The sequence below is a fragment of the Diabrotica virgifera genome, chromosome 5 (assembly GCF_917563875.1).
Source record: "Diabrotica virgifera virgifera chromosome 5, PGI_DIABVI_V3a".
NCBI classification, from domain to species: domain Eukaryota; kingdom Metazoa; phylum Arthropoda; class Insecta; order Coleoptera; family Chrysomelidae; genus Diabrotica; species Diabrotica virgifera.
Window position 1 is genome coordinate 117654635 of NC_065447.1, and position 27651 is coordinate 117682285.

Consider the following 27651-nt stretch of genomic DNA (forward strand, 5'->3'; position numbering starts at 1 on the left):
ATCCTTTAAATGCTGCAAGATCTTAAATGATACTACATATTATAAATAAAATTAATGGATGTTGCAAATATTCCTGGATATTACCCAGGGCAACAAAGTACTCTAACCCACGTGGATGTAATATGAAAAGGGAGAGTGGGTAAAAGTCCTGTGTTGCCCTGGGTAATATCCAGGAATATTTGCAACATCCATTAATTTTATTTATAATATGTAGTATCATTTGAGATCTTGCAACATTTAAAGGGTTTTTACCCACAACTTTTTGGTTGCTCACGCATGCATGGCATATTGGCTTTTAAACACTGATGGTGGATTATTTGTTAATCCGAAAATGTTTTGTTTATATGATGTAACGCTTCTTGGGGTCTTTTAAATATACCTTTTACAAAGGATCCAGTATTTTTTTAAATAAAAAATATATTTACTAACCAATAATCAGGAAATATCTATCATCGTCCTAAATACATATAATCTAATTAACAAAAACACCCTTTTACACTTTATTTGCATTAACACCTAACTTAAAAGATTTAAGAATTGTTTTAATTTCAGACGAAATAAAAATTTCGTATGACAGTAATGACAGAATGCTTTTGCATGATGGCCGGTTTCGATGTTTAATCGATAGTTGTTATCAATATTGAATACCTAATTACTAAATCCGTAAAGTTTTTATTTATGTAGTATTTTGCATAATACTACAGAATTTCACGCTTTAGCATAAAATTAATTAATAATAAAGTAAATATTTTTAATTATTAAAGTAAATAAATTTTAAGTTCACTCAAATAAATAATCGATTACTGCCAACTGCCATCGACCACCTACATTCAATCTCAGTAAATTTGATAAATAATCGCTGCACGTATAGCAAAATTCTTCTTTCAGTGCAATAAAGTATTACTTTACTGTAGCAAATGAGGGCAAATAAGTACAATAATAAATGACTTCAGTGACGGTTGGCGATAACAGTTATTTATATATCAAGTCAGTAAAGTTGCTCTTTATCGGACGAGTCTGATATTTTATGAGCAGAGCGAGTGTAGCGATCGAGGTGAATAACATATGAGTTCGATAAAGAGTCTTTACTGACGTGGTGCATACAAAATTTTATCGCCAATAATTTGATATTGGTATTAATACTTACTTACAATTTACAATTTAAGATTCTTTTAAATTTTTGACGTAATAAAAATTTTATGACAGTGATGACAGATGACTTTTGCATGATGGCCGTATTCGATGTTTAATCAATAGTTATCAACATTGAATAATTACTAGATCGGTAAAGTTTTGGTTTATGTTGTATGAATATAATTACAGAATACTACAGAATTTCACTTTTTGAAATTTTAATTAACAATGTCGTAAATTTTATACAATATTTTTGATCAATAAAGTAAATAAATTGTAAGTTAACTCAAATAAATAATCGATTACTGCCATCGACCACTTACGTTCAATCTCGATAATCGCGGCAGGTAAATTAACATTCTTCTTTCAGTACAATAAAGTGTTACTTTACTGCCGCAAATGAGTACAATAATGAATGACTTTAGTGACGGTTGGCGATAAAATATATTAATTCGTCTGGACTATCAGAGGACTTCGTAGTTACGCAATGTTGTAAAACTGATTTTTTTAAAGTTCGGTTTAAAATTTCTAACGGATTTCAGAGCCGATTATAGCTTGCCGCACAAGTTCAAATGATATCTCGACTGGATTATTATTATTTTTAGAACTGCTGAGTTCTTTGACTACGCATATTTCGACACCCCCATCGAACAAGGTTGTAACTCAAGTTAGACCTTTTTTCAGATTTCAACACAGACGAATTCAGCAAAAAATTGCGCACACGCCAATATAAACGACATAGTTTTATTCTCAATAGTTTGAGAATACTCCATTGAAAAAAGTTGTATTTTAACTTACGTGTGCCATTTTAGCGTGGAAAAGCCAGCAACACTAGATACTCCCTATGTTAAATATTTAGTTTCTTTATACTTGACGATTAACAAGGCTTTTAAATGAGTTACAACTTTGTTGCACGTATGTTTAATTGATAAAATAAACTGCTCGTCAAAAATTAGGGATATAGAAAATTATGCTGATTTTCATAGTTGATTTTTTCGCGAACTAACGGATTCCGCTATTTTTTTTTATTTTAGCCTTTTCTTTCGTATAATTGTGCAAAGGTTTACTCAAATTTTTTTTTGTACTTATACAGGGTGGAAGAAAAAAATATGTTTTCTTGTGTTAGGTTTGAGACAACCTGTAGGAAGAACGAGGTACAAATGTGAGTATACATCAGAATAATTTTGTAGTCTTATGTTTTGTGAACATGCTATTGTTTGAATGTCCCTGATATCTTTAGAAACAAAAAAAAATAGACGGTTTTGTAATTTAACATGTGTTTTAACCGAAACAAAAGTTTGAGACACCTTGTAGGGAGAAAAAGGCACAAAGGTGAGTATACCCAGATATTATGTTGTAGTCTCACATTTTTTGAATATTTTATTTTTTTAATTTCTCTAATACCTTTAATAACAAAGAAACTAGACGGTATTACTCTTTAATATGTTTTTCTATGTTTCACATGTGTGATGTGACGCATGCCGTCAGGTAAAACACATATTAAAGAGTAATATCGTCTAGTTTCTTTGTTATTAAAGATCTCAGAGAAATTAAAAAAATAAAATATTCACAAAATATGAGACTACAACAAAATATCGAGGTATACTCACCTTTGTGCCTTTTTCTCCCTACAAGGTGTCTCAAACTTTTGTTTCGGTTAAAACACATGTTAAATTACAAAACCGTCTATTTTTTTATTTCTAAAGATATCAGGGACATTCAAAAAACAAAATATTCACTAATCATAAGGCTACAATACGATTTCGATATATACTCCCACTTTTACGTCGTCCTCCCTCGTCTCAAACTTTATATAAGAAAAACATTTCTTTTCTTCCGCCCGGTATAAGTACAAAAAAAAGTTTGAGTAAACCTTTGCATAACTGTGTAAATACTAAAGAAAAGTCTGAAATAATAAAAAAAATAGCGGAATCCGTTAATATGTTCACGAAAAAATCTACTATAAAAATTCAGCAGAATTTTCTATATCCCTAATTTTTGACGAGCAGTTTATTCAAACATATGGTGTATCTCTAAGTCAATTTATCGAAATAAACGTAAAAAAGGATTTACGGACTTTTTCTTTTTTTGATAGTTGCGGTGGACAAAATAAGTATAGAATAGTGTTTGCTACGTACTTCTATGTAGTGAGAAAGTTTAATATTAACATTACCTATGTATTTTTTGAAATAGCACATTCACAAAACGGGGTGTGATTCAATGCATGTCCTTTTAGAAAAACGGAAAAAACATTAAGTCGTATATGATCCACACCAATGGATAACCATGATACGATATGCCAAAGCATCAGGCAAGCCTAAATCCGTAACTGAAATAAATCAGAAGCAAATTCTAAATTTTAACCTATTTAAGGACACACATGTTAATTTTGAAGTAGATATTAATAGTAAAAGAGTAAAGTAATAAAGTAAAATTGTTTAAAATTAAATATTTACAGATACCCAATATTTGAAATATTTTATATTATGTTTTTTTCATAGTGATAAAATATTAAACTTATTGTAAAATTTAAAATTTTCAATTAAAATTGTGTAAACTGTGAGTTGATATTTTGTTTAAATATACCATAAAAACTAATTTTTTCCTAGCTATATTGCAAATAACTGAAAACATACAACCTTTTAATAGTTAAACGGGAAAAATAATTAACAAGGAGAGTGTAAAATGATTGTTAGGCGAGTTACAACCTTTTTCTACAAATACTCATGTTTAATCTCAAGGTTGTATCTTACTCAAACTCAAGATATTCAATAGTTAATAAAATTACAAAACACACATCTCACAGTAATCCCTTATTAGGTTAAAAATATCATATCACATTAGTGTAAAAGAGTCTAATTATTTCGCTACAAATTTTTAAAAATTCATGTTTTCGTTTTTTGCCTCTCCTGTAAAATGACTAAAAATGAATTACAACCTTGTTCGATGGGGGTGTCGATTTTGCAATGCCGTTGTTTTGCACGAGCGTTAGCGTTTGTATTTTGTAAATAAAATATTTAATAAATTCTCTGAATTATTATCGTATTTTTAGGCGACGTTTGGATTTGTTGGTATTATTGGGGTAATTGCCAGTGTTAGCTGGAAATTCGTAGTTCCTGCAATCGGTATTATTCTTATTTTGATAATACTACGAAGAATTTATATGCCAACAGCTAGAAGTTTAAAACGATTGGAGGCTGCTAGTAAGTAATTTAATACTTAGATTAATAATACTATTGGTTCAGGGAAATAAGGGAAAAAATAACCTGTTGGTCCAGACCGAAAAAAAGTTTTTGGGTAGTACTGACCCCTATAATAAGAACCTATATTATGTTTCCTGCAGCCGATTTTGTTGATATATATAGATATTAACAAATAAAAATCAAAAAACGGTAAATTTTCATTTTTTTGGTCTATTCTCAAAAAGTGAAGCATTTGAAAAAATTTGAGAGTAAGGAATTTATTAATCATATAAAAAACTTCAATAATGGCGTTCTGTGGACATATCTATCCTTATTTGTTGCTTAGAAAATTTTAAAATAAATCATACATTTTTATTTTTAATAGATATTTATAACTTATTTAAAAATGAAGTTAGAACCTTGGTATTACACGGAATGCTGAGCCCTGTGGTGTTTGAAGCGTACTCAATATTTCAAAGCGAATGGTTAAATAGTTTAAAAGGTATTTAATCTGGTTATCCCAAATTAATTTTTTGCAACAATGTACAGGGTGTCCCGAAAATATTGGTCATAACTTATAGCACAGATTCTGGGGTCACCGATAGATTGATTGAACCTTACTAACCTATATACAATAGTGCACACAAAAAAAGTTACAGCCCTTTGAATTTACAAAATGAAAATCGATTTTGTTTCATATATCGAAAACTCTCAGAGATTTTTTATTGAAAATGGACATGTGGTATTTTTATGGCAGCAACATCTTAAAAAAAAATTAAAGTGAAATTTGTGCACCCCATAAAAATTGTATGAGGTTCTGTTCCCTTAAACTCCCCCAAACTTTTGTGTACGTTCCAATTGAATTATTATTGTGGCACCATTAGTTAAACACAATGTTTCTAAAACTTTTTTGCCTCCTAGTACTTTTTCGATAAGTCAGTGTTTATCGCGATATTTTGAACATTTTTCGAATCCACCACATATTTGTATATGTGGTGGTCACGTACGGTCACGTACGGTTATAGAGACCTGTTAATAATCTAAAAATTTATTTAAAATTTACATTTTTAGGTATATTTTGAAAAAGAAGCTACATCTTGATAAAAGGTGATTTATAAACAAAAAGACTAAGAGGCAAAAGTCTTAAAAACACTGTGTTTAACTAATGGTACCACAATAATAGCTTAATTGGAACGTACACAAACATTTGGGGGGTTTAAAGGAACAAAACCCCCATACAATTTTTACGTAAATATATTGAAAAAGAAGCAGCACCTCTATAAAAACTGGCTTATCGAAAAAATACTAGAAGCCCAAAAAGTTTTAAAAACGTTGTGTTTAACTAATGGTACCACAATAATGAATTAATTGGAACGTACACAAAAGTTTGGGGGGGTTTAAGGGAACAAAATCCCCATAATTTTTTTATGGGGTGGACAAATTTCACTACAATTTTGTTTTAAGATGTTCCTGCCATAAGAATGATACATGTCCATTTTCAATAAAAAATTTCTAATAGTTTTCGATATATTGAAAACAATCGATTTTCATTTTGTAAATTCAAAGGGATGTAACTTTTTTATGAGCACATTTGTACTAAGGTAAGTTAGGTTCAATCGAACTATTTTTGACCCCAGAATCTGTAGTATAATTTATGACCAATTTTTCGGGACACCCTTTATATAAATAATTCAGAATATATTTATAAATAAGTCAGAAAATGATAAAGCTGCAGTAATACTACGAATAGTTTATGAAAGAACTTTATACTACCAGTTCTATGTATTTAAAAAAAATGACAAAAAATAATTTTAAATATTGCAAAATTATTTTTCAAGAGCATGATTTTTTGCTTATAAACAATTAGAAAAACTTTTTAACCATTAGGCGCAGAAAATTATTTTTTCATATTTAGAGAGACTGAATTTTTTTAGAAATTTAAAAAGAGAAAAAATTGTCCTAGGGCAATTAGGGACGAGATTGGTCCCTTCTTTTTTTTTTTAATTCAAAGCAGCTTTGTTTATAAAATTAGAAATCAAAATAGCCATATTTGGAAGAACATACTAAGTTTTAGGGTGCCAATATAAAAAAGATTTCCTTTCAACTGAATAGTCCACAAAGCTTCAAAATGTGGTCCTTAAAATCGGCCGGCCTTGAAACTTGGGAGAGCGATGGCAAGGGGAAAGGAGCTGTAAACTATATGTCTGGTTATCGTTTATAGATTGCGACGTACCTTTTTTTAATTTGTATGTACTTTTTACGCATATTTTCCGACTATGTGTTATTTAAATTAATTAATTGTTATACAAACCATCTAATTTGTCTAAACAATTGTTTATTCAATTTTTTTAAATAATATTTTAATCACAAAACGTAAAAATTTATGATTATTATAATAATCTGTATACAGTGAGCACGTAAAGGTTGGAATAAATTCATTTTCTCGACAATTGACGATTTTGGAAAAAAATCCCGAAACAGGTCAATTTTTATTTTTAAATTACGACTTTTTGGCATATATATCATACTAGTGGCGTCACCCTTCTGGGCGTGATGACGTCATCGACGATTTTTTTAAATGAGAATATGGATCGTGTGATAGCTCATTTGAAAGATAATTCAATTCTCTATTCAGTAATATAAACATTAACATAAATATTTATACAGAGTGGCCAAAACAAATTTTTTTGGATTAAATTTATTGACATAAAAAGAAGAATGTATGTAATTTATTTAATTCAAAATACATTTTACTGCTCTCAGAAAACATAAAAAAATATTTATTTGAAAAGTAATCATTGCTTTTCGCTTAAATTAAATGTTCAAGTTGTCACGAGGCTGGTGGGTGGCTGCTTTAATATTGAATTTAAGCAGAAAACAATACTTATTTGCCAAATAAACATTTTTTTCCTGTTTTCGGATAGCAGTAAAATGTATTTTGAATTAAATAAATTACACACATTCTTCTTTTTATGTCAATAAATTTAATTGAAAAAAAATTTTTTGGGTACCCTGTATAAATAATTATGTTAACGTTTATATTACTGAATAAAGAATTGAATTACCTTTCAAATGAGCTATCACACGACCCCTATTCTCATTTAAAAAAATCATCGATGACGTCATCACGAACAGATGGGTGACGTCACTAGTATGATATATATGCCAAAAAGTCATAATTTAAAAATAAAAATTGACCTGTTTGGGGATTTTTTTCCAAAATCGTCCGTTCTTGAGAAAATGAATTTATTCCAACCTTTACGTGCTCACTGTATACTTCTTCATTAAATAATATATTTTTAATAGATTGTATGAAAAACAAATTATCCCATTGAATTATTTTTAAAAATAATATTGGTCTATGGAAAAATCAAAAAATCTCATAGGAACTAGGTTTCATTTTTTTGCTAAACATGATATTAGATGAATGAAAAACTAAGTTTATAAAACCATTTGCACCAAACAAAGGATAAATGCAGGGCCGGCTATAACTATTATCTATAATATTTATTATTAACTATTATCTATAATATTTATATTATAACTCAAAATACTATTTTAAAAGAATCCGAAGGGCTCGTATGCTACTTTTGCTGGCGGGCGCCTTATACCCTAGCGCCGGTACTGGATAAATGTAATTGATTGGGGTTGGAAATTCAGCTAAGAAGAGTTAGTACAACGTTAGTACCGATCCGATCAACAGATCTTCTTGTACCAGATATTTTATTAAAATAAATTAGCTGCTCTTAAAAAACAGCTTGCACAGAGTACCTGTTAGTACAAAAAAATAACTATTTTATTGACCTCGATAACAAAAACTTCTACCTTTCTCTATTCTCTATTTTGATGTCTCTTTGTTCAATCTGTATGTACTCTTTGAGTACGTTACGAATATGTCTTTTGGTAATAAAGTTATTATTTAATTAACTATGGAAATTGGGTAAACAATTTTTGGAAATTTTTTTACGATATTTTTAGGACGACTTTGTTGGCAATAATAGGAGTGGATCATTTACACTTGTACTTATAATTATTAATGGAACTATTTATGCAACAAAAATATTAAAGCCCTGGTTCATTACTGAAATAAGAGATCTAGCGTATGAGAAGAGGAAAGCATACCTACAATACTGCACTAACAAAACACCACACAATTACCAACAATACAGAGATACAAGAAACTACATCAATTCTAAGATAAAAAATATAAAGGGAGAAAATTGGATACGCTTTACCAAAGAAATGAAACACGATTTGTATGGGACGCAAAGAAAAGTTTGGAAAATACTAAAAAGTAGTAAAAAACCCATTAACGAATATAGAAGTTTAAATAAAATAGAAGCAGAACAATGGACCGCCTATTTAGAAGAACTATATAAGGAAGATACAATAATATCTGAAGAAGAGGAAGAAATAGGAAATGAAGACGAGTCCAACATAAACACAGAACTAGAAATCACAGAAGAAGAAATAAGCAATGACATACGTAAATTAAAAAACAAATAAGCCCCAGGACCCGATGGGATACCAAATGGAATCCTAAAATATGGAGGAGAAACCTTAATTAAAAATATAGGGAGTCTCTTTCAAGAAATAATATGTAGCCAGCGTGTACCAGACCAGTGGAGGATGAGTATAAAAATACCAATACACAAGAGAGGAAACAGCAAAGACCCTACCAATTACCGTACCATCACCTTGCTGAACACAACTCTTAAACTTTTATCAAAAATATTTGCCAATAAAATAAATGAAGAATGCCCAATTAGTGGGGAACAACAAGGTTTTCGGAAAAATATGTCCACAATAGACGCCATATTCGTAGCCAGACAAATTGCTGAGAAAGCACTGGAATATAATAAACCTGCATTTATGTGCTTTAAAGATCTGACTAAAGCCTTCGGTTGTGTAAGATTAGAAGATGTGCTAAGATTGCTAAAGGAGAAAAATCAGCCCAACAAGATGATAAGGATAATTAAAGACATTAATACGAAGAACAAAACCAGAATAAAACACGAGAATGAACTAAAATCGAAAGTAGAAATTAACTCGTGATTCAGACAAGGCGATAGCTGGAGGCCATTGCTTTTTAATTTAGTAATGGACAAAATCATAAAAAACATTAAAAGTACTGGAAAAGGATATAAGCTGACAGAAAAACAAATAAAAATATTCTGTTACAATGACGACGCAATATCCGATAATGAGGATAACCTACAGAGAATGGCACAAACTTTCAATACAGTGGCGAAGAACTACAGCATGAAAATATCAACAGCTAAGACAAAATCCCTGGTAGTGTCAAGGGAACCCATAAGATGCAAATTAGTAATTAACAACGAACTAATTGAACAAGTCTCGAGACTCGAATACCTGGAAGTCGAAATATGTAGTTATGGAGTTGTTAAAGAGAGCGTCCGAAAGCAAGCAAATAAAGCCAATGACGCGTCAGGATGTCTGAGAGATGTCATCTGGAGAAATAAAGATATGAGGCTGGAAGGGAAAGTACGCATATATAAATCATGTGTAAGACCGGTCATGACGTACGCGATAGAAACAAGATGTGACACAGCAGAAACCAAGAGGATACTGAGAACATCAGAAATGAGAACGTTGAGGTCAATAACTGGAAAAACACTGAGAGACAGAATACCTAACGACAGAATAAAAGATCTCTGTAATATACAAGAAATAGTACGATGGGGAAGACAGAGAAGACGAGAGTGGAATCAGCATGTGACGAGAATGGACAGCTAGAGATTAGCCCTTATAGCCAGAGATTGGAAGCCAACAGGCAAGAGACTAATAGGAAGGCCCTTTAAATGATGGCGAGATAACTGGCAGTCATCATAGCTACGAATACAAGCTCAAAATCGGTTAAGAACAGGCCAAGAGGCCTAATATAAGAACAAGAAGAACTATTTATAATAACTTATAAATAATAATTGTTATGTTTTTCATAAACAATACAAGTAATCCTAGATAAATCTCCTGTGTTGTTGATTTATTTGATTTTAATATTGTTGACCGAATCATACCAAGGGGTAAGAAATATCCTTACTTTTGTTTTTTTATTAAGCGCTTTTCTTTACTTCAATAGTTTGCATCAAACCTTTGGACGTTAATTTGACTGCCTTTTCTTCAATGCAAATGACTAAAAATTTGCAGACATATGCATTCGCGGGAACAATGCACGAATAGTCAATATTTTTTTTGTTTATTAATTGTAAAAAAAAACGATTTTAACGGAAAATGCTTAAATTCTCTTGTTTTTTACAATGAAGAAACTTGAAACTTTTACCAATTGTAGCTATTTATATGAACTATACATAATTTCATTTTTTACGTTAATTGTAATTGTTCACTTTTTACGTTATGCTTCATAAATTAACAATAAAGTTTAAAATTTTTGCCGATTCCGACTACTTTTCATGTTTGTACATCATAATATAGCGTAGGAAACAGAGGTTGAACCTTGCAAAATGGACACAAGTCCGGTTTTATTTTTTTTTTCTGGTATATCAAGGGGTGCTTATTATGAGACTAACTTTTTCTTAAAAAATTTCGACCCGGAACCCCCTTTTTCACCCCTTTAAAAGGGGTGATTTGTGGTTTTTGCAGAACGTAGCCCTTCCTGTACCTTTTGCAAAAAATTGCTTTTATAGAAATATGAAGAGGAGTATATTTTCTACGATTTATTTTTCAACAGCATATGTCTATCGCTCACCGTTTAGTGGAGGTGGGGTCCCAAAATTAACAAGTTTTTAAAAAAGATGTTTTTAAAAAATAATTAATTTTCCCTAACTGTAATGGAAGTTAAGAAGAAATCCTGCGGCAATTATTCACAAATAAGTTACTGATTTTTTTGTATAAGTTTCACTTAAGGGTAATTGTCCTTTTTTTAATTACAGGGTGTTACATTTTAAAAAACCCCTTTTTATACCATCTGAACTGTTTATGAAAGAGTAAAAAGACCTTCAGCCATTACCCATGTACTGGTGCTATTTACAAATTTGTATAATGCACCCCCATTTTTTCCCGGAACCACCAAAAAAAAAAGAAGAATTAATAAAAAAAGTGATGTTCTTGGAATCCTTCACACACAGTGCCCTTTATTAATATACTTCATATATCATTTTGTGCACGTTATTATTACCCATGCATGGACACCAAAAGAGATTTCCTAGTGCAACCCCTGTAGCCAAAAAATAAATAAATAAAATGGGGGCTAAAAAAAATTTGTTTGTTTGCTTTTTGATTTATATGGGTATATGCTTCATCAATAGTGTTTTTTAAAAATATATATGGGTATTGCAACATCCCTGCGGAAACCACCCGTATCCTTGAAAATATACTGCAGAAACTACCTCTATCCCTTGGCGAGCATGTTTTTACGATTTTCTCATTACCTATGCATTCTTTTTAAACAAAACTTATACAACGTTAAAGACCACTATCTACTCTAAAAATTAGGTCCTATTCAATTTTTTCGTATAAGCAACCGTTACGGCACAGTGGCGCCGTAAACCTCAGATATCCTTTGGCGGGCTTCAGTTATTGTTTTTTTTTTCGTCACCTGTTCGTTTTATTGATAAAGTGCTTATGTAAAATAAAACAACACAGTGTAACCTACAAATTATGACCTATGCACATTTTACATTCTTTGCGCCCCAAAGCCACAGTGGTGGCCCAAAATCAATTTTTGCATATTTTCGCAACCTACACGCAATTTATTGCAAATGCTGCCTTAATAGCAGAATATTCACCCTTAAGTGGTCGCTAAGCAGTGGCGGATCCAGGGAGGGGTGATGGAGGCGAACCCCCCTCCTCTCAAACCAAGTGATATTATATTTAAAGATTATAAAAATATTCATTTATTTTTATAAAAATTTAGCCAATTGGCACCCCCCTCTTAATGATACTGGATCCGCCACTGTCGCTAAAGCATAAAAAGTACGCAATTCTTATAATAAATAATACAATATAAGTATTTCTATAAAAATAAATTTTAACATTCTTTAAATATAATATCACTTGGTTTGAAAGGGGGGGGGGTGATCGCCCCCATCACCCCTCCCTAGATCCGCCACTGCTGAGCGGATCACTGCCATCACCACTTAAGAGTGAATATTGTGCTATTAATGCAATAAAATGCGTGTAGGTGGCGAAAATATGCAAAAATTGATTTTGGGCCACCACTGTGGCTTTGGGGCGCAAAGAATGTAAAATGTGCATAGGTCATAATTTGTAGGTTACACTGGGTTGTTTTATTTTACATAAGTACTTTATTAATAAAACGAACAGGTGACGAAAAAAATGCAAAGGACCTTATTTGTAGAGAAAATAGTTGTCTTTAACATTGTTTTGTTTAAAAAGAATGCATAGTAAATGAGAAAATCGTAAAAACATGCTCGCCAAGGGATAGGGGTAGTTTCTGCAGTATATTTTTAAGGATAGGGGTGGTTTCCGCAGGGATGTAGCAATAACCATATATATTTTTGAAAAACACCATTGATAAAGCATATTTATCCATACTATATGGATCAAAAAGCAAAAAAAAAAATTTTCAACCCCCCATTTTATTTATTTATTTTTTTTTTTGGTTATAGGGGTTGCACTAGGAAATCGCTTTTGGTGTCCATCCATGGGTAATAATAAAGTGCACAAAATGATATACATATAAAGTATATTAATAAAGGGCATTGTGTGTGAATGATTCCAAGAAAATCACTTTCTTTATTAATTCTTCTTTTTTTTTTTGGGGTGGCTCCGGGGAAAAAATGGGGGTGCAATATACAAACTTGTAAATAGCACCAGTACATGGGTAATGGCTGCAAGTCTTTTTACTCTTTCATAAACAATTCAGATGGTATAAAAAGTCCACGAGGAAAAATTTCCTGTAGTTGGCTGTATACCATTACAAAAACATAAAATCCTTTATAAAAGGTATATTTGTTAAAATCCCTATACAGGGCTACATCAAAGACAGAACTAGTTTTCGATCGGTTGACCGATCATCATCAGTGCAATCTTAGAATCTACATGCAAGCCACCAAAGTAAAAATAACAGTGCTTCACTTGCTTCCGTACAGTTATGATGTGAACTTGTCAGATAGAGCTCATTGGTACCTCGGGCGAAAAACATTGGATATCTTAATCATCCATGTTATAATTCACATCTTTGTCATATGTTCCGATGACGGATCAATTGTAAAGGGTTTTTACCCTGTTATTTTTACTTTGGTGGCTTGCATGTACATTCTAAGATTGCACTGATGATGATCGGTCAACCGATCGAAAACTAGTTCTGTCTTTGATGTAGCCCTGTATAGGGATTTTAACAAATATACCTTTTATAAAGGATTTTATGGTTTTATGTATAAAAAGTTGTTTTTTAAAATGTAACACCCTGTAATTAAAAAAAGGGCAATTACCCTTAAATGAAACCTATAGCAAAAAAATCAGTCACTTATTTGTGAATAATTTCCGCAGGATTTCTTTGTAATTTCCATCACAGTTTGGGAAAAATAATATTTTTTAAAAACATCTTTTTTAAAAACTTGTCAAATTTGGGGCCCCACCTCCACTAAACGGTAGGTGATAGACATATGCTGTTGGAAAATAAATCGTAGAAAATATAGTCCTCTTCATATTTCTATAAAAGAAATTTTTTGCAAAAGGTACAGAAAGGGCTACGTTCTGCAAAAATTACAAATTACCCCGTTTAAATGGGTGAAAAAGGGGGTTCTGGGGCGAATTTTTTTAAGAAAAAATTAGTCACATAATAAGCATCTCTTGATATACCAGAAAAAAAATTAAACCATACTTGTGTCCATTTTGCAAGGTTCAACCTCTGTTTCCTACACTAATAGGTTTTATACATATTTTAATAAACATGACGATATTATTTTAATGTTTGAAAAGTGTAAGACTAAAATGTAAAAAATAAAAAAATATGAAAAAAATATTTTTAAGAAACAATTTAAAAGAAAATCAACTAAAAAGCAAAAAATTAAAAAAAATTAAAAAATCTAACACATTTGTTAAAGAAAAGCGTGATGCGAAAACCGTTTATTCGATGAAGACGCGCCACGCTTTTCTTTGACAAATGTGTTAGATTTTTTCAATTTTTTATTTTTTGCTTTTTAGTTGATTTTTTTATAATATGTTTAATTTTAGTCACTCGTAACTAATTCTTAAAAATATTTTTTTCATATTTTTTTATTACAATATTAAAATTATAACTTTCAATGTTATAACATACAGTTGCAATATACTGAAAAATTGTCTGCAAATAATTTTGTTTTTTTGCCCTCTCTCTAATGTGCTCTCCAATTTTGTTAAATTTCACTTTTTATTTATCTAGTAGTATGGTTCATTCCACCAACAAACGACTGTTTTGGATTATCGCGACAACGAATATTTCAGTGTGCAACATAAGAAGTAGGTACGAAAGTAAATGGCTCAAATAATTATTCCAATAAACGGCAATGTAATTTGCAATTTATTTTCGTTCTTCATATTTTGCACAATAAAATATTCATTGTCGAAATAATCCAACACAGTCGTATTTCCGTGGAATAGGGTATATAGTATGTTTATCAAAAAATAAAACCTAGTTTATTTCAGATTTCTTATTTGCAAAGCAATATTATAAACTGATGCCAGTTTGAAAAATATTTGAATAAGATTAATATATATTAATTATAATTATGTATGTATGGGCCTCAAATATTAAAAAAAATTTAAAACAAGTTAAAAAAAATTAGGGCACTCGTGGGAGTGCCGACAGAAGTGAAAACTTCTTACGAAGCAAGCCCCTTCGGATACACACTCTACCCCCCTCCAACCATTATAACTTCGGTCGAACTTACACGCAATTCAACCTATAGTATATAAATTACTAATATCTGCCGTGTCGATAACGATCGCGAGTTCAATGGTTTTTCCTTATCCAAAGAGAAGTGATATACCTACATTATATACCTACCCATTGGGTGCATCCTATATTATTTATATATACATACACATAATACATAGACGTACAGAATTTATTTCGGCGAAGCAATGACGGTCACGAATTCAATGCTTTTTCCCTATCCAGAAATTGTACAAATTCGCTACAGAAGTTTTCACTTCAAAAATACTTCAAACTCTAATCACTTATAAGGATTGGAGTAGGGACCGCGTGGCCCCTTATGCGCTTGCTTCGCAAGCTCCTTCGGGTACACTCTCTGTCCCTCCTCCAACCATTATAACTTCATTTGAACTTATACATACGCAATTCAACCTATAGTATATAAATTACTAATATCTCGCCGTAGCGATGACGGTTGCGAATTCAATGCTTTTTCTCAATCCAAAAAGAAGTTCTATACCTATATTATACACGCGTTGCGTGCGTCCTATACTGTTTATATATACACACACCTAATATGTGGGTGCCACAAACGCGAAAATTTCAAACCAATAAGCCTGTTGTCACATCCGTACAGAATGCTCACCAAAATAATTACTAACAGGCTATCAAATGAATTCGATAGTTACCAGCCTGTTGACATAGTACCATAGAACACCTACAAACAATAACGACACTTATCGAAAAGTGCAAGGAATAAAATGAACCTCTTCATTTGGCATTTGTGGATTACAATAATGCATTCGATTCCATAGAACTCTGGGCCGTATTAGAAGGAATGAATAACCCAAGGATTGATTCTAGATATAGAATACTTCTCAAATACATACACGACAATGCAACTATGCAAATCAATGTATCAGAAGCTCTAACAACAAGCAAAATAAGAACGGAGAGAGGAGTTAGACAGAGAGAAAAAAACAAATGAAACAAAAGTGATGACAAATCAATATATCACAATCGACTTAGATGGAAGTGATATCGAAAGTGTCGAAAAGTATACCTAGGTCACACGATCAAACTAGGCAAACAGAATCAAACGGCAGAAATAACTAGAAGAATCCGAATGACTTGGGCAGACTCAGTGATGTGTTGAAGAACAAAAAGATACCAATAAATCTAAAGAAAAGGGTATTCAACAGTTGTATTCTACCGATTATGACGTATAGAATGGAGACGATGACACTTACAGAGGTATCAGCCAATATATTGAGAACGACACAGAGGGCGATCAAACGAGCTATGTTAGGGGTATCTCTGAGGGAACATATACAAAATGAGTACGTGCAAAGCAGGACGAAAGTGAAATATGTAATTGGGAGAATTGAAATGCAAATAAAACGAACCTGTGTAGGACACGTGGCACGACAAAACATTGAAACGTGGACGAGAAATATTGTACATTGGAGACCACGCGAGCAGAGTCGTAGTAGAAGAAGACCACAAAAACGATGGCTAGACGACACCAAAGCAAAAATGGGGAGAAACTGGCACCAAATAGCACAAAACAGAGAAGAATGCAGAACTCATGGGGAGGCCTTTGTACAGGAGTGGATGCAAACAGGCTGAAGAAGAAGATAATCTATATACATACAAAATTTATTTCAACTAAACGATGACGGTAGCAAAATAAATTCTTTATCCCCATCCAAAAATAGGTGTTATACCAATATTATATACGCGTTACGTGCCTTCTACACTATTTATATATACACATAATAATATATTATGTATATGTACAAAATTTATTTCGCCGAAGTGATGACGGTCGCAATTAAGGTCGCGAATTCAATGCTTTTTTCCATTTTAAAAAGTGTACAACGTCCTTAATGAAGTTTTCACTTCAATAATATTACTATTATTATACGTACATTATCATAATATACGTACAAAATTTATTTCGTCGAAGCGATGACGGTCGCGATGACAGTCGCGAAATCAATCCTTTCTCCCCATCCTAAAATAGATTTTACAATTATTTTAAATTTAAATACTTCTACAAAATTTATATATACATACACATAATATACATACGTACAAAATTTATTTCGCCGAAGAGATGACGGTTGCGATGACGGTCGCCAAATAAATCCCTTTTCCCCATCCAAAAATAGGTTTTACATTTATTTTTAATTTAAATACTTCTATAGAATTTGTATATACATACACATATTGTATATACGTACAAAATTTATTTAGCCGAAGAAATGACGGTCCCGATGACGGTCGCGAAATAAATCCTTTTTCTCCATCTTAAAATATGTTTTACATTTATTATAAATTTAAATACCTATATGTACACAATTTATATATACATACACATAATATATAGCATAAGCGATGACGGTCGCAATGACGGTCGCGATGACGGTCGCGATGACGGTCGCGAATTAAATGCTTTTTCCCCTATCCAAAAAGTGCACAACGTCCCTAAAGAAGTTTTCACTTCAAAAAAAAAAGAATCTGTATGTACTTTGTACGCACTTAAGAAGTTATACTTCTATTAGATGAGTTCAACGAAATAAATATACTTTCAACAAGTGATTTGTATTTTATTTAAAGATTAAATTAATTTTTACTTACTACTTTCCAAAAATTTATATTAAAACAATACCAAAAATAAAAAAAATAGAAAACACACGGATTCGAACCGGGGACCTCTCGATTTCCGGTCCCACGCTCTACGACTGAGCTATATTCCCTTTGCTTTGACAGGTTACAAGATTTCTCATACATACTGACAAATTTAATAGACCAAGTGAAGTATACAAAAATAAAAGACTAAAAACTAAGTTTTCACTTTGATGGCATATAAAACAACATAGTGTTACTCTACACCCCACGAGACTAAAAACAATGGGAACCTTCTCTGGTTACACCTCCGAGGCTTCTACAATTTGCAAGCCATATGGATGCTGAGACTAAGGAAGATGAGGGAATTTTACAATTTATAATTCACGACCCATCTGCTCAGCGCGGTAAAGTTCCAACGAGAATGGTTCCCTTCGTACTCCAATCAGAGTAAACATGTATATCAAAAATGAATAACCATTTTCAATTTCGTTGCAAAACGAAAATACAGGCGCACCACATTCTAGTCCAATCAGAGAGTGCAGCAAGCACCTCTACCGGTTTCGAAACTTATTAGTGTCTCATCGGGAGGCACATATGCTGCTCTCTCTGCTCCAACCAAAACAAACCCCGGCGTGCAGTCACGGATTGCAACGAACGAAATGGCATAGATGCCCTAGCGGCAACTGCTAACAAAAGACTAAGTTTTCACTCTGATGGCATATAAAACAACATAGTGTTACTCTACATCCCTCCAAACTGAAAACAATGGGAACCTTCTCTGGTTACACCTCCGAGGTTTCTATAATTTGCAAGCCATAACTTACTGCACTCTCTGATTAGACTAGAATGTGGTGCGGCTGTATTTTCGTTTTGCAACAAAATTGAAAATGGTTAGTCATTTTTGTTTTACATATATACTCTGATTGGAGTACGAAGGGAACCATTCTCGTTGGAACTTTACCGCGCTGAGCAGATGGGTCGTGAATTATAAATTGTAAAATTCCCTCATCTTCCTTAGTCTCAGCATCCGTATGGCTTGCAAATTGTAGAAGCCTCGGTGGTGTAACCAGAGAAGGTTCCAATTGTTTTCAGTCTGGTGGGATGTAGAGTAACACTATGTTGATTTATATGTCATCAGAGTGAAAACTTAGTCTTTTGCTAGCAGTTGCCGCAAGGGCATCGATGCCATTTCGTTTGTTGCAATCCGTGACTGCGCGCCGGGGTCTGTTTTGGTTGAATCAGAGAGAGCAGCATATGTGCCTCCCGATGACAGACTAATAAGTTTCGAAACCGGTAGAGGTGCTTGCTGCATTCTCTGATTGGACTAGAATGTGGTGCGGCTGTATTTTCGTTTTGCAGCGAAATTGAAAATGGTTATTTATTTTTGATATACAAAAATACTTCAAATATACTTACTACTATTATAAAATATCTTATTCCCGAGGAAGACAAATCCAAAGACACAAAAATTATAATAAATATATTTACTAAAAGCACTAATAATATATTCTTTTCACACACACCTTATTAGCGCTATATAAAGATATAGCGACTAATACCATACTGTCGGTGTGCGCATGCGATAGGGAATGTAGAAATTCACCCTCGTGCCTAAAAAAGTATAACTTCAAAAAACTGAAAACAGATTCTTTAAACAAATTAGTGATGGTTTATTATCACAATTTATTTATTCAAATAATGCTTATTCGTAATGTACGCAATAAGTAGATAAAAATCAAAAAAGAAACGTTGAAATCCATAAACGAGAACAAGAAATAGAGTTAACAGCTTCCCCTTCCCATCGCTCTCCTAAGTTTCAAAGCCAGCCGATGTTAAGGACTACATTTTGAGTCTTTGTGGACGATTCCCTTCAAAGGAAATCTTTTTTATATTTGACGCTTTAAAACTTTTGAAGTATGTTCTTTCAAATGTGGCGAATTTGATTTCTTAGGGCTCTATTAGTCTAGGTAACTGGTGGCGCAACTAGTGGCGCAACTAGTGGGCCCACCAAATTGTGAGCACGGGCAACTGGTGGCCGAGAATAGCCACCAGCAAAAATATTAAAATGAATTGGAATTGGAAAAATAATCAAATGCAATTGGAAACTTGTTTGTTATCAATTTTACGAAAAAAAGGTTATTCTTCATAAAATGCTCCTAATAGTATAAAATATAAGATGCAACCATCAGATTAAAATTTTGTGAATTTTATACGAGGTATGTCAAAAAAGATGAATTTCGCTCAAGAGTAAAATATCCTTATATTAAACAACAATATCGAAAAATGTTTTATAAAAAGTTGTTCGGAATTAAAAGCTATGTTTGAATATGCAATTACATTCTTCTAATTGAAATATTGTGAACTGTAAAGGTACTTTACTCTTGGATAAAATTCATATTTTTTAACATACCTCGTATAGAATTGATAAAAGTTTATATATTATGATTGCATCTTAGATTTTAGACCATATAAAGCTTTTTGTAAAAAATAACTTTTTTCGTAAAATTAATAATAAAATACTTATAGATATTTGAAATAAAATGATCTTGGGTATCCGTAATTTAAAAAAAATTGCATTTTTTTCAATTAGAATGATGTAATAAAATTAATGCGTCCCAAAACATAGTTTTTTTTAATTCTTAACAACTTTTCATAATAACAATTGTCGATGTTGTGAAATCTAAAGGTACTTTACATACAATTTTTTTGACATACCTTTTCAGACATACTGTACCTATATAAAAGCTCAATTTTTTTTAAATTTTCCAATTAACATCACATTCGGATTCAGCATAATCAAAAACAAAATAGAAACATTTTTGATCAAGGTAAAGTGATGAATTCACCGATATTTCTAAAATATAAAAAGAGCTTTTATTGTTTAAACAATGAATAAACAATTAACGGCTAAATTTGCGAGAAGAACTTTTTAATATAGCATATTTATAAATCAACAAAAAAGGTTTTAGAAAAATATACGCTTGTTAATAGAAACTATAGAAGTTAATAGAAAAGAAATACGAAGCACTCGATTACAATACAAATGAACTAGTGGTGGCCGACACCAGTTGCTCAGTCTAATAGGGTCCATATAACATAATTCCCCGGCTTGGTGGCGCCACCAGACCCGGTTACCCGGCTGGTGGACTGGTTCGGCCACCAGATCGACAACAATTTCTGGTGACGCAACCAGTTGCCGTAGTCTAATAGGTCTCATTTACTTAAATGCCCCGTGACGTGATGAGTCACTGGTGGAGCAACTTGGTGGCGTCACCAGTTGCCTAATATAATAGCGGCCTGTTTATAATTTCTGTTTATAAACTGTTTATAAACTATAAAAAACTATAATTTCTGTTTATAAACTGTTTATAAACTATAAAAAACTGTTTATAATTTCTTAATTAACAAAGTTGCTGTGAATTAAAAAAGAGGAGTTACCAATAATTGTCCTAGGACAATTTTTTCTTTTTTTGAATTCGTAAAAAATTCAATCTACGATTCAATCTACGAGACATCTCTCGTCTTTCGTCTACCACAACGGCATCGGACAACGTCGTAGGACGTTATAAACCGACAATATATATACAGCGTGTCTACTTAAGTTGGAAACATATGGAAAACTTTTTTATTAATTTTACCAAAAAAAAAGTTATTTTTCATAAAAAGTTCTGCTTACGTTAGAACTTATTATTGAATCATCAGATATCAAATTTTATCAATATTATACGAGGTATGTCAAAAAACGTAAATTTCGTTCAAGAGTAAAGTACCTTTATTTCTCTCATGATCGAAAATTCTTATTATAAAAAGTTTTTTAAAATTAAAAACTAAGATCAAATATGAAATTAGATGCTTCTAATTGAAAAAAAACATTTTCCAAAGTTTACTCAAATTTATGGATACTTAACTTCATTTTTATTTATTACACATATTATGATAACTCTTTACACATATGATAACTTATTATTACTTTTACGAAAAAAAGGCTTTACTTTATAAATAGCTCTCTATGTCCTTAGACCTAAGATGCAACCATCAGATATCACATTTTATTAATTTTATACGAGGTATGTCAAAAAATGGAACGAAAAATGAAATGAAAAAAAATGAATGAAATGAAAAAAATATGGAACGAATGATAGTTGAAGGCAACGTAGAGGGCAGAAGATCCAGAGGAAGATCTCCATTACGATGGTCGGACCAAATAAGGGACATGACTGGTTACTCGTTCTCCGAAGCAAAATAACACGCACAAGAGAGAGAGGATTTAATAAAAATAATCAAACGACTTACATGACGCCACTACATCCTTACGAAGGAGAACAGATAGCGGAGGAGGATGTCAAAAAATATGAATTTCACTCAGGAGTAAAGTACCTTTATTTTTCACAATATTGAAAATTGTTATTAATAAAAGTTGTTTAGAATTAAAAACTATGTTTCAATATGCAATTACATCCTTCTAATTGAAATATTGTGAAATACAAAGGTACTAGACTCATGAGCGAAATTCATATTTTTTGACACACCTCGTATAACAAAAGTTGATATACAGGGTGTAACAAAAATACAGGTCATACATTTAATCACATATTCTGGGACCAAAAATAGTTCGATTGAACCTAACTTACCTTAGTACAAATGTGCACATAAAAAAAGTTAAGGCCTTTGAATTTACAAAATGAAAATCGATTTTTTTCAATATATCGAAAACTATTAGAGATTTTTTATTGAAAATGCAAATGTGGCATTCTTATGGAAGTATCATCTTTAGAAAAAATTATAGTGAAATTTGGACACCCCATAAAAGTTTTATGGGGGTTTTGTTCTTTTAAACCCCCCCAAACTTTTGTGTACGTTCCAATTAAATTATTATTGTAGTACCATTAGTTAAAGATACTGTTTTTAAGACTTTTTGCCTCTTAGTACTTTTTCGAAAAGTCAGTTTTTATTGAGATATTTTGAATATTTGTCAAATCCACCACATATTTGTATATGGTCAAGTACGATTATGGAGACTTGGTAATAATATGAAAATTTATTTATGATTTACATTTTTAGGTATATTTTGAACCATATTAAAAAAGAAGACACATCTCGATAAAAGGTGCCTTCCCTAAAAAATACAAAGAGGCAAAAAAGTTTTAAAAACACTGTGTTTAACTAATAGTACCGCAGTCATATTATAATTGGAACGTACACAAACATTTGGGGGTTTAAAAGAACAAAACCCCCATACAATTTTTATGTAAACATATTAAAAATAAGCCTCAATTCGATAAAAACTGCCTTATCGAAAAAATACTAAGGGGCAAAAAAGTTTTAAGAATATTGAATTTTTAATTGAGACGTACACAAAAGTTTGGGGGGGTTTAAGGGAACAAAACCCCCATAAAATTTTTATGGGTGCATACATTTCGCTATAATTTTTCTTTAAGATGTTCCTGCCATAAAAATGCCACATGTCAATTTTCAATAAAAAATCTCCAATAGTTTTCGGTATATTCGAAAAAATCGATTTTCATTTTGTAATTTCAAAGGGCTGTAACTTTTTTTATGTGCATATTTGTACTAAGGTAAGTTATGTTCATTCGAACTATTTTTGGTCCCATAATATGTGATTTAATTTATGACCTGTATTTTTGTTACACCCTGTATTATGGTTGTATCTTAGATTTTAGACCATGCTGAGCTTTTTATGAAGAATAACTTTTTTTCGTAGAATGAATAGTAAAAGAGTTAGCATATTTGTAATAAATAAAAACGGTGTTGAGTATTCATTAAATTTGAGAAAAATTTGTAAACATTTTTTTTATTAGAAGCATGTAATTGTATATTTGATGTTAGTTTTTAATTCCAAACAACTTTTCATAACCAGAATTTTCAATATTCAGAGAAATAAAGGTACTTTACCCTTGAACGAAATTCATATTTTTTTTTTAATTACCTCGTATAATATTGATAAAATTTGATATTTGATGATTATATCTTAGGTTCTAGAGCATGCAGAATTTTTTCGTAAAATTAATAATAAAAAAGTTTCCCATATGTTTCCAACTTAAGTAGACACGCTGTATAAAATTTCATTCTTTGTAGATATGAAAGAATAATTTTTCTACGGGTAATGGTTAAAAATTTATGCTAATTGTTTATAACCAAAAAATCGACATGTTCTTGCAAAATAATTTTGCAATTATTTAAATTATTTTTTGTCATTTTTCTAAATAAAATTAATAGTATAAATCTTCTTCTCTCATAAGCTATCCGTAGTAGTACTGTAATCATTTCCTGACTTATAGTGTTGCAAACAAAATTAATTTGGGAAAAAAAAATTAGATAACTTTTAAACTACTTCACCAATCGCTCTGAAATTTTGAGTAATTTAAGCACCAGAATTCTCAGTACCCTTTATGAAAAGAAGGTTCTAACTTCGTTTATAAGTTATAAACATTTATAAACATTGACCTGGTTGCCATACAAGAGACCAATACTGAAGACAAAGTCCAGCTTGATTTAAGGGGAAAGATACCTGCCTACGATTTACTGGGAGCCATTTATGATAAACGTTACGGCGTCGCAACCTACATTTTCTGCAATATAAAAAATGGTTTCCTGCTTTCTGCTTCCAATGAAAATAATATACATGAAGTGGTCACCAAAATCAGAGAGATTACCGTAGTTAACATATACAAACCTCCAGCCATTATATGGAACTCAGAAGTGCTAAAGACTCATCTACATCCTACTACATATATACATCGGCGACTTCAACAGCCACCACGAAATGTGGAAGTACACCACGAATGATGAAAATGGGGATGCACTAGTAGAATGGTGCGAAGAACAAAACACATATATAGATTTTGATGCCAAAGACAGAGGAACGTTTAAATCAGCTGGAGAAAAGAATATAACCCAGACCTATGTTTTGTCTCAAAAGATACAATGACTGACCACTAACAACTGCGAGAAGTGTCCTTGCAAACTTCCCACATACTCAACATCGTCCTGTGCTTATCACCATCGGAATATCAATTCCAATAATTAGATCATATCCTCGACCCAGGTGGAACCTTGGAAAAGCAAACTGGGAGAAGTTCTCTGAACAACTAGACCGGACCTTGAGCTGGGTCCCTCCAACCAGCAAACATTACGAGATGTTTGTGGGTGAAGTGATAAGCGCTGCCAAGGAAACCATCCCTAGGAGGTATCGCAAAATATCTGAAATCACACATGCGCTGAAAGAAATGAAATCTGCTAAAGCACCTGGGTTTCCATCCTGAGTTCTTGATACACAGTGGTGCATACACGAAACAGTGGCTTGCAATGTTCTTTAATGATATATTTCAGTCAGGTAACATTCCTTTCTTACTTAAGCGAACAAAGATAATTGCAATTCCGAAACCGGGCAAATCAAACGATAAGCCAGAAAACTACCGCCCCATAGCTCTACTCAGGATGGTATATAAACTATTAGAAAAGTTTCTCCTCAACAGAATTAGTAACAGGATACTAGCAAATGTCCCCATTGAACAAACTGGCTTCCGCACTCATCGAAGCTGTACAGACCAAGTGCTGTCACTAAAAACTTTTATAGAAGCTAGTTTTCAAAAGAAACAAAAGACAGCAACAGTATTTATAGATCTAACAGTAGTATATGATACTATTTGGAGACAGGGATTAATATATAAACTGGCCCGTATTATCCCCTGCAGAAAGATAATTAACCTCATTGACATCATGCTGACAAACAGAGCCTTCCAGGTTATAATGGGAAAGGAGACGAGTAGACAGATGAAACTTAACAATGGCCTTCCACAGGGTTCTGTCCTTGCCCCTTTACTTTTCAGCCTCTATATTGCTGACATGCCTGAAATCGAATCTCGAAAGTTTGGATATGCTGACTGGACCCTTGCAACAAGCCACCAATCCCTAGAAACTACAGAAATCACTCTCACGAATGACTTATCCATCCTCAGCGAATACCTTAAGAAATGGAGACTACAACCAAGTACTACAAAATCTGAAGTATCAGCTTTTCATCTCAACAACAAGCTGGCAAACAGAGAATTGCCAGTGTATTTTAATAACAAGCTGTTGAAACACAATAAATACCCTAAATACCTTGGGGTTACTCTAGACAGAACGCTCACATTCAGAGAACACCTGACGAAAACAGCAGCAAAATTGAAAACACGCAACAATATAATACAGAAACTCTGCAGCACTACATGGGGGTCCACAGCATCAACTTTAAGATCCTCTGCTCTTGGTCTGATATATCCGGTGGCAGAATACTGTGCACCAGTGTGGCTAAATAGCAGGCACTCCCACCTGGTCGACACCCAACTAAACCGTGCTATGCGTATGATAACAGGCACAATTAAGCCCACCCCTACAATGTGGCTACCTACCCTTAGTAATAGAGCACCATCCAACCTACGCTGCGAACATGCATTGGTTAAAGAATATTACAAAATAATGGAGAGTCGTCAGCTTCTAGTCCACAACAACGGCCCCGATATTCTTGGAAACCGTCTCCGATCCAGGTTACCCCCTCTGCAATCTGCTCAAGCGCTGCAGCAATCCAGCTTTGACTTAAATACCCGATGGAGAGAAGATTGGGAAAGTAAGACAGATCCGCATTACCATAGTCTACCGGACAACATAGGAAAACCTAGCGAATTTGAACGTCCCCGTAGGATTTGGGCAGCCCTTAATCGAATTCGAACAAACTGTGGAAGATGCGCCGACTCCCTCTACAGATGGGCTAAACTTCCCTCGCCTTCATGTGACTGCGGCGCTACAACACAGACGATCAATCACATTGTTTAGGACTGCCCACGCAGAGCATACACAGGCGACCCTATAGACTTTGTAATGGCAACCGAAGGGTCAATCGAATATATTAAAAAATTGACATCTGTTTGTGATGCATTGTATAATGCATAAATCTAAATATATTCTGTGATATACTTAGCCATACGCTAAATAAAATAAAATAAAACATTTATAAAACCCCAAAATTAGGAATTATTTTGCAATTTTCTAAGGATATAAATATTCAGAGAACGCCATATTGAAGTTTTTATACGATTTATCAGTTCCTTATTCACAAAATTTAATATATTGTCAATTTGTTTATATCGCGATCCACGAGACATATTTCGCTGGTAATTATTTTGCAGTAAGTAGTAGGTAGGTACGTTGTAATCAACATTAATTGTATGATTTTGAATTAACCGGGGTAATTATTAATTATTTGTAACTTTTTAACTCACAGTACATTTCCATTTAAATAACTTCAAGGTTTACATTAAACTAGATAGAAAGCATAAAATGCATAGATGATGAAACCTTAGACATTATAGTAGATTTGTTTAACACAATGTAAAAAACAGGACATATACCGAAACAATGAGTACTCTTCACCTTTTAGGCTATCCCTAAAAATACAAACGCTAAAAATTGCAGTGAAGAAAGAACAATTTCATTAATAAGTCATGTTCTCAAATTATTCTTGAAAATACTACATGATCGTATAAATAGAAAACTGAAGGAAAAATAGATGATAGTCAGTTTGGGTTCAGAAACGGACTAAGAACCAGAGAGGCGTTATTTACTTTCAATGTGATAGATGTGCATGTTTGTTACGTTGATTTTGAAAAAGCGTTTGACAAAATAAGACATGGAACATTATTCCAAACTCTAAAGACAAAAAACAGGCAAAAAAGACTTACGAATAATAACAAACCATTAATGGAATTCTAAGAGCACAAATTTTAATAGATAACGAACCCATTATCTGGGAGAGGAGTTATGCAGAGATGTATTATTTCTCCA

At 32.4% G+C, this 27651-nt stretch overlaps 1 protein-coding gene across 1 annotated transcript in view; it reads left to right on the forward strand.

Moving 5' to 3' along the window:
* Positions 1 to 27651, forward strand: part of LOC126885119 (probable multidrug resistance-associated protein lethal(2)03659) — a 185634-nt gene that overhangs the window by 117026 nt on the left and 40957 nt on the right. The window contains exon 9 of the mRNA XM_050651551.1: positions 4187 to 4337. Coding sequence (XP_050507508.1) covers positions 4187 to 4337 — 151 coding nt within the window. The remainder of the gene's footprint in view (positions 1 to 4186; positions 4338 to 27651) is intronic.